The sequence below is a fragment of the Lepisosteus platostomus genome, chromosome 23, assembly GCF_059453375.1.
Source record: "Lepisosteus platostomus isolate fLepPlt1 chromosome 23, fLepPlt1.hap1, whole genome shotgun sequence".
In the NCBI taxonomy this organism is placed as follows: domain Eukaryota; kingdom Metazoa; phylum Chordata; class Actinopteri; order Semionotiformes; family Lepisosteidae; genus Lepisosteus; species Lepisosteus platostomus.
In genome coordinates, this window is record NC_142633.1 from 5,976,378 (window position 1) to 5,988,440 (window position 12,063).

A 12,063-nucleotide genomic window follows, 5' to 3' on the forward strand; every position below is an offset into this window, starting at 1 on the left:
CCTGCCCCCCCTGCCAGGCTGGCCCACCTTGCTGGACCCTCAGCTGCTGCAAGTCCAGGCGGAGCTGCTCGTTCTCCCGCTCGTACTCGGCCGTCAGCGTCTCCCGCTCCTCCGACAGGTTGCGGATGTGGTCCACGTAGTTTTCCACCTGGAGACGGGATGGCAGGAATTCAGGAGCCAGCAGGGCGGGAAGGCTTGGAGTCGTCAGCCGGCACTAAAACAGCTCGGAATTTCATACTGCACTGGCACGATCACCGTTACAGTTTCTACTCATCACTTACTGAGCTCACAAACTAAGAACGGCCCACAGTCCTAAACTATTCCAATGGTGTGACTGCTGTCTTGAGTCTCAACTGGTTTATTTTCTCCTGCTTGTCTGGGAAAACTCTTTAGATAGCTCTGGACATTATTCATTCATTATCAGAAAGCCACCTGATCCTGAAAAGGGTCACAGCAACCTAGGCAAGATTTAACCCAGCCAGCATGTCCCTAGGAGATAGGAGACACTGGAGAAAACCCATGCTAACACAAAGAAAACGTGCAAACTCCACACACCAGGCACCTCAGTGCGGAATCAAACCGCGGACCCAGATGAGAAGAGTTAGTCTACATGCCACTGTAACAGCCTTCAAACTCTAAACCGGGTGGGTTTTATTAAATAATTACATATTACATAATTATATACAGTTGATTTATTGGAGACTGTCTAGCTTGTTTTCTAATACCATTCTGCAGGTTTTTTTTATTTTGATCATACAAAAACACAGCAGAAATGAGGACAAATCTCAGCAGATCAAAGTTATGATGAGCCAATAAAAGCCAAAGCTGCACACAGGGATGGTAATCAAACCCTCACTGCACAGCTGACTGGCGCATCTTTAAGGGTTACAAAGCGCTTGTTCAATACAATCATGTGCTTGATATTCTGCGTTAACACACAGTAATGAACAGGGAAACAGCATATGTTTGCTTTTCCTGTCTTGTCGGTGCAATCTGTATATTGGGCCTTCTGCTTGTAACACCTTAGACAGGCTGAACTGCCCTCCTTGCAGATCAGGCTCCCCGCAGCTGTACTCCAGAGGAACAAGGACCCCCCACTGTGCTGCAACGTGATCCGCTTCAGATTGCAGAAGCAGACGACTTTCGTACAAATAGAGAGCATGAAGCAGAAAGGGTGCGCGGTGCTTCACTATTTCAACAGCATGCAAAGCGTCACGTCACATATCTGTTCATGCAAATCGAGCCAAAGGGAACAGCCAGGCGGCGGTTAGAGACGTCTGCCGATTGCGAAGCAGACAACTGCTGCGGACTTAGGCTCATTCCCTGCGTGTGGGGAGCAGAGGCGATACATGTTTGCTTCTTCGGGACATTTCCCCGTGTCCTGGACGGTCTGCGCAAGTGGAGAGCTCGAAACGCCGACGAGCCGCTCACCTCTTTCATCTCCGCGGCCTGCTGCGTGCGCAGCGCCTGCAGGTCCTGCGTGACGGACAGCAGGCTGCCCTCGCTGCGCAGGAACAGGCGCCACAGGTGGCGCAGCCGCTCGTCCGCCGTGGCCCCCGGGGTCAGCCCGTCCTCCCTCAGGCGCTGGGCGATGTCCCCCAGCTCCGCTCGCTCCTGGAAGACAGCGGCGCCTGAGCGTATCGGGGAACCGCAGCCCCCCCTGCCCCGCGCACCTCCCAGACAGAAAAAACGACTCCAAAAATCCCTTTCAAGCCAGATTGTTTAAAAAAAAAAGAGTAACTCTTCTTGCCTTAATGAGGGGATAAGAAAGCAGGCCCATTTAAGATAAGATCACTTTATTGGCCATATACAATTTCTTGTATTAGGAATGTGTCTACGGGATACGAACCGGCAACCTTCCAGCCCCAGATCCTTAGCCACAGAGCCACCGCTCCGCCCACAGAATAACATTCTTTTGGATTGCTACTGACAATTCTAATCAAGTCTGTTAAAAAAAAACAGTGATGTCTAACGTCTGCAAGAGTTTCATTAAGTTGCACTAGCGTCTTCCTCATCTGATCAACCACACAGGTCAAAATCAAAGACATACGGTGACAACCATTTGCACTGGTCAGAAAACGCTACGGTCATTTCACTCTTTGAAATAATGAAAACAGCACCAAGCAGAGCTTGCCCCCACTGTCACCCTTCAGCATGTGGCTCAAGTCATCAGATGGCCAATCCAAACAGGCGCTCAACAAGGAAACCAGCCCTAGTGGACATAAAGGGAACTGCAGGTTTCAGGCAGGACCGCAATCAAGACGTGTGTTAGGAAGTCAAGAGTACCTTTAAAGCTGTGATGCTTGAAAAAGTAACTTGAATGAAGTTCTCAGAACATGATGCTGCAACCATCCAAACCAGTAAGGTAGGCTGCATGGCCTCAGTACAAAAGCAAGCTTAACATCTTGTCAATTATCAAGTTTTAGATTGTATGTTGAAAGTGCAAGAATTAGCATCTATTACTTTTAAAATCTCTTATGTTCAGAAAAACAAGTTTCCAGAATTACTGAAATGAAAAGAGATTTTTACAATGGACAACTTTGTTGAAGAGAATAATCCCTAGAAATCCTTAAAACGTTCTGATGTTATCACACTGTGCTCCAAATCTGCTGTTCAACAGATGGTATCTTGAAAGACACCCTCTCCACCCCACACCACAACACCAGACTGCAACCTTCAAAAACTGTTTTCTGCTGCCTAGTCCTTACAGAAGACCACATACTGGAGGTCAACGTGATCAGAGATCATTCTGGTACTGTGTTGATCAAGAAATAAAGATTGCAAGCTAAAGTTAGTGAAATTAACAAGCAAATACACTTACAGAAAACGTCTCAGGCATGCTTCACCTTGAAATAATGACTGTGTGGAACAATATGAGTGACTAGTCCTGTATGGGATCAGAGATCCCTGCCCCCTGGTGAGACGCTGCTGTGTCTCCATGAGAACAGGCTGCTCCGTCCATACAGGGCTGTGACCGGGGCCAGCTGAGGCATGTCCATGGAAAACCATACCCTTCGACTCAACCAGCCAGACAATGGCTGACAGATACTCAGATACGCCGGTGAAAAACTGCAGAAATACAGTACAGTGCTGTGGAAAAGTAAGCACACTTCATGAAAAGGTGTGCGTTTTTCAACATATTTGCATATATGGATATGTGATCTTCATTTCAACAATATTGATAGATAAAGGTGATCTAATTTAACAAATGACAATGAAAATTATTCTTTTCCATCATTTATTCAACAACAAAAAAAGTCAGAAATGCAATTGTCTGCTGTGGGAACAATAAATACACCCCCTAGCTTCAATAGCTGGTGCCCCCTTTGGCAGAAATCACTTCTTATAGGCATTCCTCGTATATCAATACATCTTGCCTATCAGTCTCCTACATCGACTTGGAGAAAGTCTTGCCCACTCCTCCTTACAGAACCCCTTCAACTGTGTGATGTTTGAGGGCTTTTTGCATGTACAGTACTGCCCGCTTCAAGTCCCCCCACAGCATATCTATGGGGTTAAGATCTGGGCTTTGACTTGGCCATTCCATAACCCTCCATTTCTTCTTTTTGAGCCATTCTTTTGTGGATTTGCTTGAGTGTTTAAGGTCATTGTCTTGTTGCAGGGTCCACTTACAGTTTAGCTTTTTGACAGATGGCCTCACATTCTCCTCAAGTACTCTCTAGTACAATGTGGAATTCATGGTTGACTCTATGATGGCCCTGAGGCAGAAAAGCAGCCCCAAACCATAATGCTTCCACCACCATGCTTTACAGTTGGTATGGGGTTCTTTTGGTCAAAGACAGTTTTTGGTTTTCGCCAAACATGACATCTGGCGTTGTGGCCAAACAGCTCTACCTTTGTCTCATCCGTCCAGAGCACATTGTTCCAATAGTCCTGATCTTCACCTAGGTGTTGTCTGGCAAACTTCAGTCATGCATCTATATTCTTTTTGAGAGCAGAGGCTTCTTCCTTCCTGACCTTGCATGCAGGGCAAAGTTGTGCAGTCTCTTTCGGACTCGTAGTTGACTCATGCACTTTTACACTGACTGAGGCAAGACTTGCCTGTAAATCCCTTGATGTTATCTTGGGGTTCTTGGAGACTTCCTGCAGCATCTTTCGGTCAGCTCTTGGGCTGAATTTGGTGAGATGACCTGGCCTAGATAGATTGCCAGTGGTTTGAAATTTTCTCCATTTGTAGATGATTTTTCGGACAGTGACGTGATTGACTACAAATTGCTTGGAAGTGTCTTTAAAACCCTTCCCAGACTCATAGACACCAACAATCTCTCTCCTGAGAGCCTCTGAGAGCTCTTCTGATCTTGGCATGATGTAGCCACACACCTCAACTGCTAAGACCAAACCAGCCCACAGCTTTCTGATGTTTATATAAGGCTAATGATGTTCTAATCATTTGTACCTGTTTTGGTGCACCTGATTCTAATTGTAGGCATTTGATGCAATGATAAAGGTAGGGGTGTACTAACTTTTTCCACACAAGGAAATTGCATTTCTGTTGATTTAAATAGTACAAATGAGTGCAAAATGTGTTGTGGTGTTTTTACAATGTTATTTTTTAGAATTCGATCACCTTTATCTATTAGTATTGTCGAAATGACTATCAAATATTATTTTGTCCAAAAATCTAAAAAAAAGACCAACCTTTTCATGGGGCATACTTACTTTTTCACACCACTGTATGTACAGACCATACAGAAAACTTCTAGGAATTAAAGGGCTCACTTTAGAATGTTTTAATCCATTTCTGGGGAACAGCAATGCATTTTCAGAGTGTGTGTCTGAAGCCAGAGTGAAAGCCTGGCAGTAAAATAGGGGTTTTAATGCCAGTACTGTGAACTATAAGTACTGTAGCTATTTTTATCTGAGCATAGGTGAGCTATGTCCTCTTGTAAGTAATTTGGGCATCTTTCTTCTGAAAGGTAAGAATGGGAATTTGAGATTCTCACACATGCTATCCAGTGTTTTACATCTACAATGATTTTAGAACACTTTCCAGGCTCTTTCCAAGATTTCACTGCATATTGTCAAAGTAGACTACACCAAACCCAATATTTAGCATAGGAAAAGGTTACATGGCTAGCACTGCATGAACTTTGATGCTTATCCTGTACGGCTGAGCTATCCTCTGCTTACAATGAAATATAGATTGCACAGAACCCAGTTCGTACTGGAAAAAAATAATTTGTCAGGACAACTAAGGAGAACAATCTCTAAATGCCAGTGAAAAGAAGAACTCAGTAGTACTACAACAGACAGTAAGTCCAAAATCAGTTTCTTATTCAAAATGTCTACTGAAATCAGCAATGGGAGTTCTAGAAAATAAAATATACCGGACAAAAAGACCATACAGATGTGAATGTGATGTTATTTCTTTACGAAAACATTTTTATAGACTTGAAAACCTGAAGATTTTATTTGCCAAGCTCTTGTTAGTGCAGCACCGAGAACAAGCTCGTCTTCTCTTCTACAATTTAATCACGACGCAGGGTTTAAATGGCAGAAAAATGTGAAACATTTCATTCCTCCCCCTCCCTTTACAAGTCTGAAAAAAGCTGCAAGAAACTGGATATCCAGCAGGAACAGTTGTCGGGAGACAAAGGGAGACTGCCTGTGGACATGCGTGCACACACTGATCCTCGCCTCTGGCACAGCGAGCTGGCAGCACAGTAACTCAAACCTCTCTGCCCAGCGCACAGAGTCCCCACAAGAGAATCCAGTGTGATGAAATCTAGTGTAATCAGAGCGCACAGGTATAAAAACATGGGCACATAAGAAAGGTGGTCAAACAGCAACAGGCCAGTCTGGCAGCCTGTCCTGTCTGTAAACAAGACATTTCCTGAGGGAGTTAAGGCAGCCAGCTTCAACAGCACGGCTGGGAATGACACCCACAGCTCTTGTGTGTAAAGCAGTGCTTCGATTTGTCAGCTGTTAATAACGCTTGTTTACGTTAGCCTAGTTTTACTACTGTAGTAGTTCAGGTGGGTAGCTGCGTCAGCTTCTTCACACCTGAAGAAGGCTCCACGGCCGAAACGTTGTGTTTTCTTTCTTCTTTTTTTCAGCATGGAATAAACCTATTACTTGAAGTTTTACTACTGATGCTTAAGAAAAAAAAGGAACAGGCTCAGGTTATAGGATGTTACAGTTAAAATGTAAACATTCTTAAACATTAATTGAGAAAGCATCGGTGCAACTCTTCCAGCTGTCACTCGAGATCCAGGGACTGAGAATTGCCAATATACTGCCCATCCAAATGAATGGTGACATAACTAAACCAATTAAATATAGATCAATAAGTCTGTCTTATTGTACGTCTCAAGATCGGAGGTCAATTCCAGACCTGGGGTGTTGTCTGTATGGAGTTTGTATGTTATCCCTGTGTTTTTTGTGCGTTTCCTATGAGTGCTCTGATTTCCTCCCACAGTCCAAAGACATACTGGTAGGTTTAATTGGCTTCTGGGAAAACTGGCCCTGGTGCGAGTGTGTGTGTGTCTGTGATGGACTGGTGTCCTGTCCATGGTGTATCCTGCCTTGTGTCCGTTGCTTGACTGGATAGGCTCCGGCTCTCCCACAACCCTGAACCGGATGAAGCAGTTAGAAAATGGATGGATGGAAGTCTGTTTTATATTACAGTTATGGAAACAAGTTTTAGAACTGAACTAGAAGATCACCTACATCCCTAGGGAAGAGTCAGCATGGATGCAGAAAAAGTAGGTCTTGCCTGACCACCTTGTTAGAGTTCTCTGAACATGCAAACACAGTAATTGTGTGTTAAGAGTTCCTCATTAAATATGATCAAATTCAGGGAGCTGCATTCATTTGAAATGAGAACTGTTTAATAGAACACAAAGCGCACAGAAAAGGGGTGAAAGATCTAATTGGGATAATATAATTAGCGGTGGATCGCAGGAATTTGTACTAATTTGACTAATTTATGTTGACAATCTGGCATAGTTTAAAATAGTCAAGTCTGAAGATGATTCCAAAATAGGAGGATCGAAAAACATTAAAGAAGCATTAAAATTTAAAATAAAAAAAATAAAAAATTTAAGATTGGGCAGTTGACATTTCATGCAGAGAAGTGCAGAGTTCTGCATGTACCTGTAGGTAGTAAAATCCTAATAAATACAAGATAGGAAACGCTTAGCTAGAAATGTTTCTTCTCAACAATGTTGGGTAGCAATAATAAAACAGCAAGCAAAGCGTTAGGATATATAACTAAAGACACAGAACTTAAATCACGGAGTGTTATGTTAAAATAAAATGCATTTGACCTCATTTAGAACTTTGATAAAAACGTTTTAAAAACGATATTGCTGCTCTGATGCAATTCAGAAGGTCCTACACTGACAGACTGAAAGAACTGAACCTTCTGGTCTTGAACAGAGAAGATGAGGAGAGGACTTTAAACAAGTACTGAAAATCCCCAAAGGCACTGACAACGTTGATACAGTGGACTTCAGAATGAAAAGTGAAACACGAACCCGAGGACACGAGGAGAAACTATGGGGAAATACAGAACAAGCCCCTCAGCCAAACAGCTGAAGTCTCTACCCTGGCTCCCATCAAGAAACAGCTGGGTGAGAGGAATTAAGCTGGTCAATACCAAACGGACTCGATGGGCTGAACAGTTTCCTCTCATTTGTGACCATTCGTATGTTTTTATAGGCACTAAGACCATTTTGGGAAAGCACATGAAATACTGGTAGGGGCCAAACTGGTTCTTACCAAACCGTGCAATATGATCAGCACTGGAGTATGCTGAGGTTCTGTACAGCTGTCCTCTGCTACAGCCCAGCCTAAGAGAGGCGACCCCAGCCCTGTGAATCATTATAATAATAATAATAATTGCTTACACTTATAAAGTGCTTTTCTGGACACTCCACTCAAAGCGTTTTACAGGTAATGAGGATCCCCTCCACCACCACCAGTGTGCAGCCCCACCTGGATGATGCGACGGCAGCCATAGTGCGCCAGAACGCTCCCCACACATCAGCTCTCAGTGGAGAGGAGAGCAGAGCAATGTAGCCAATTCATAGATGGGGATTATTAGGAGGCCATGATTGGTAAGGGCCAATGGGAAATTTGCCCAGGACGCCAGGGTTACAACCCTTCTCTTTTCGAGAAACGCCCTGGGATTTTTAATGACCAGAGAGTCAGGACCTCGGTTTTACGTCTCATCCGAAGGACGGCACCTGTTTACAGTACAGTGTCCCCATCACTATACTGGGGCATTAGGACCCACGTGAACCACGGGGTGAGCGCCCCCTGCTGGCCCCACTAACACCTCTTCCAGCAGCAACCTAGTTTTTCCCAGGAGGTCTCCCATCCAGGTACTGACCAGGCTCACACCTGCTTAGCTTCAGTGGGTTGCCAGTTGTGAGTTGCAGGGTGATATGGCTGCTGGCCATATTATACCAGAGTCAGCAAGTTCCATTCTTCCAGCTGAGCCCTTGATGGTACTAATTACTTCAAATGCAGAGTGAGTGCAGCTGTAGTCTTAGATTCATACACACCTGCCAACATATGCTCCCCATACAGCTGTTTAGAAATGCCTTCTCTATAAGGAAAACCAGTGATGATGGCCTAGTACTGATCTGCACACAGGACTAGAAGGACTGCAATAAGTAGTTTTTTCCCCATTCTCTGATGCTTGTCTGGGTCACTGTACGATGCAGTAAAGTGAGTGTGTTTCAGTTCCACACTGAAAGGGGTGGCGGAGTGGCCAGCATCACTGCCTTGCTGTGCTGGGGCCCCGAGTTCAATTCTGCACCTGGGGTGCTGTCTGTGTGGAGTTTGTATGTTCTCCCCTGTCTGTGTGCATTTCCACTGGGTGCTCTGGTTCCTTCCCACAGTCCCACAAGACATTATACTAAGTTAATTGGCTTCTGGGAAAACTGTAATTGTCCCTGGTGTGAGTGTGCGTGTGTCTGCCCTGTGACAGACTGGTGTCATGTCCAGGGTGTACCCTGCCTTTTGCCCCTTGCTAGCTGGGATAGGCTCCAGCTCCCCTGTGACCCTGGATTTGAAGAAGAGGTTAGAAAATGGACAGATTTTTCCATTTTTAGATATTTATAAACTCTTTAAAACTGCCCACCAGAGTGTACATTTTTGGAACTGAATTACACTTAGTCTTTAAAAATCCTATTAAAGTATCCAGTACTGACAGATGTACATGAACAAAAACATGTGTTGTCTTGACACCAAAAGTAAGCTGGATTTGTTTGCCAGGCCCAGAAAACACAGGTTCACCTGAAAGCTTTTAAGTTATCAAGCAACTTTTGGCAATAACCCTTATATTTGCTATTTAGTATATCAGATAGCTCCTATTAGTGAAACTATTGTTTCTAAAAGGAACTGGGAGTTTACCATTAGCTGGTCCACCTTAATTTTAAGATTAACAATACTAAAGCCGATTACAAATTGTTTATACAGCTCACAATATTTAGTACCTCGCAGAAGTCACTACATCCTAACGTGGAGTGTAGCAGCGTCTTCACAAAGCTGTTCAGCTTGAGACTTACTGTACATCCCTTGAGCTCGCTTGCTCGTCTTCTGCAATATCTCAGACAACTGGGCCACAAACTTACTCAGGGATTAGTTAAAGTGGCGGACGGATTTTCACACTGAACCAGGAGCGGGTCCTGTCCATCAAACACGAGTAGAGACTCATGATTTTTCCCACTGTGAAACAGCATGACGGCAGCTCTGAAGAAAATCCTCTAGATACTCCGCCTCCAGTATTCCAACACGCCGGGAAGCCTAATCGAGGTTTCAGCTCCGAGGCGCAATCAGAAGCAGTTTTTCAGCATGAAAAGCGAGTTAACATGACAATCGATCGCCGCACCAGTAACGCACATCAAAGAGCAAGCCTTAAGCATGGGACGTGTATTTTGTTTTTCTGGCGTGTACTGCAAAATCAATTTATATGGTTTGTTTAAACCAAAACCAAGTTGAAAGGTTCAATTCTGCCTAGGATAAGACAGCTGTAATAAAACCAGGCACAAAACGGAGCAGGCAGAAACATTCGTATAGGCAATTCGGCTATGCGCATCGCATCACTGATGTGGAAAAATGGCCAGTTTCAAAATATTAGGTGCGAGTGCTCACTGGGTTAATGCGGCAGACAACTACTAAAAAGTGATTTTAGAGCTAATTACATTACTCTTAAAGATCCAGCCCTGGGCACTGGTAGCTCGTAGCTGTAACAAAGGTTTATTCACCAATTTACTGTTAAATCAAATTTGTCACTTTGCAGCGACTTGTAAATGTCGACTTAACAAGTGGCCGATCGGATGCTGCAGTAAACCAGTTTAAAAGGCAGCACTTTAACACTGAGGGCTGCTGCTGTATGAACTGGAAACATAATATTTGCATATTTACCTCCGGTTGCTCCATGATATCCTGGGCTGGGGAGAGTTAGAGAAAACCTTCCAGAGAGGTGTGCTTTTCTACGGCCAGTCCATGGCGAGGGGTACCCCCATCGATGCCCAGCAATACAAATACCCTCCAGCGCTTCGCGAAGATTAAACCAATAATAAAAGGCGAAAATACAGTTACGCTGTAATGACTGGCACCGGGCGACATCAATTATTCAAACCGCTCATCATATTGATTTTCACGGAGTTCGTACAGGCGGCGTTTGGGTCACAATGTTTCATTATAACCAATTAAAAAAAAACAGTAGCGAGATATTAAAAAATGTTTCGCAGTTGCCTTGTGTCGGTTCCCCTTCCACACGAGAGCGGACTCGCTGGCGAGCATGAAAGCCGTCTGGAAGCGGGGCTGGTGCGTCTCCGAAACGCGTGTAAAATTGTGAGGAGTCGTGCACGACCGGGCGAGCCGGGAGCCGGGAGAGGACCGAGGCGTGCAAAACAATCGGCCCTCCGGTGTTTTGACAACGCAGCTGCCAGGGACCGCGTCTCTCCGGAGCTCTTGTCCAAAAAAGGCAAAACTTTTGCCCCCTCTCTGTCTCTCTCTGCTGGACACACCGCTCGCTACAAGGAGGACCGCCAGTCACGGCCACACAACCAACTTCGTTCAAGTTTGGCGGCGGCTGAGGGTCTTCAGAGATGTTTTGCTTCCTTCAAAATGTCCGACACCGAATCCACTTTCGAGTCCGGCGACAAATGCTCGGATCCCAGATTTTAGCAGCCTTCCTTTGGCTGGGAGGAGTGCCGCTGTCTCTTCAGCAGGTTTTTTGCGTGTCTCATTTTTCGGCACTTTACGGTACCCCCTCTCACACACATACACACTTCGACTGTTTAAAGAGGGAACCCTTCATTTTTTTTTTTTGCATGATTGTGTTGCAGTAGGGGCCAGCCCAGCGGTACCGATCCACTCGCTCCTCAGATCCGCCGGTTCTCCGCCCCCGGGTCGGGCAGATTCCCCGACCAGGATCCAGCTGGTCGGATAGGCAACAATACTGCAACTCCAGCTAAGGGAGAGCACAGAAACTTCGCGGTGCATACAAGGGACACGATCTGAACCTCGCCTCGGCACCCACTTCGAGGCGTTAAAAAAGTGTCAGCATTTGTTTCTAACGAATTAAAACGCCAGAGAAAACTTACAGTCGCTTACTCCATGTGACTGTCGGGGATTAAGGGAAGAGACTTAGCTGTGTCTGCTGTTGTCTCTCTTGTGCACAGGCAGATTTAAAGCTGGCGGGGGCATTTTTCGGATACTCTGGAATCGGAAACCGGCCGATATGTCCTGTCCCGGCCCACAGCATCACAAGACCCAGTGCTGGAGAGGCGCCCGGGAAGAAGTCCGGCCGGCCGCCCAGACTGTTACCCCGCAGATGAGCAGCAGCCGACGGGCGCTCACTCAGCACTGTGTCGGCGGAGGCCGAGGGTAACCTTGGCAACGGACCGAACCATGACCATGGCGGGGGGGGGGGAGACCTAGCATTTGAGAAAGAGACTTGTAGCATTTGGGGAAAAGCAATTACTGCCATTACCTGAGTGAAATAAGTGAATATAAACAAAAGCATTTGCACACCCCTTGTTTTACCAGTAATTTTAAATTCGGACTTTTTAAACGTTGAAG

The 12,063-nt window shown here is 45.3% G+C and overlaps 1 protein-coding gene across 4 annotated transcripts in view; it reads right to left on the minus strand.

Annotated features, from left to right (window-relative positions):
• The window catches only part of LOC148641909 (uncharacterized), a 62,836-nt gene extending 50,976 nt beyond the window's left edge, over positions 1-11,860 (minus strand). For 3 of the 4 annotated variants that reach the window (XM_088616753.1, XM_088616752.1, XM_088616751.1), the window contains exons 1-3: positions 10,399-11,858; positions 1,432-1,614; positions 28-148 (exon numbers count right to left, since the gene is read on the minus strand). In XM_088616753.1, the coding sequence (XP_088472879.1) occupies positions 28-148; positions 1,432-1,614; positions 10,399-10,413 (319 nt within the window). In that variant the 5' untranslated portion in view covers positions 10,414-11,858. Of the gene's footprint in view, positions 1-27; positions 149-1,431; positions 1,615-10,398 lie in introns of all 4 variants that reach the window. The other variant, XM_088616754.1, reaches the window with a different exon arrangement.
• Positions 11,861-12,063: the final 203 nt, after the last annotated feature.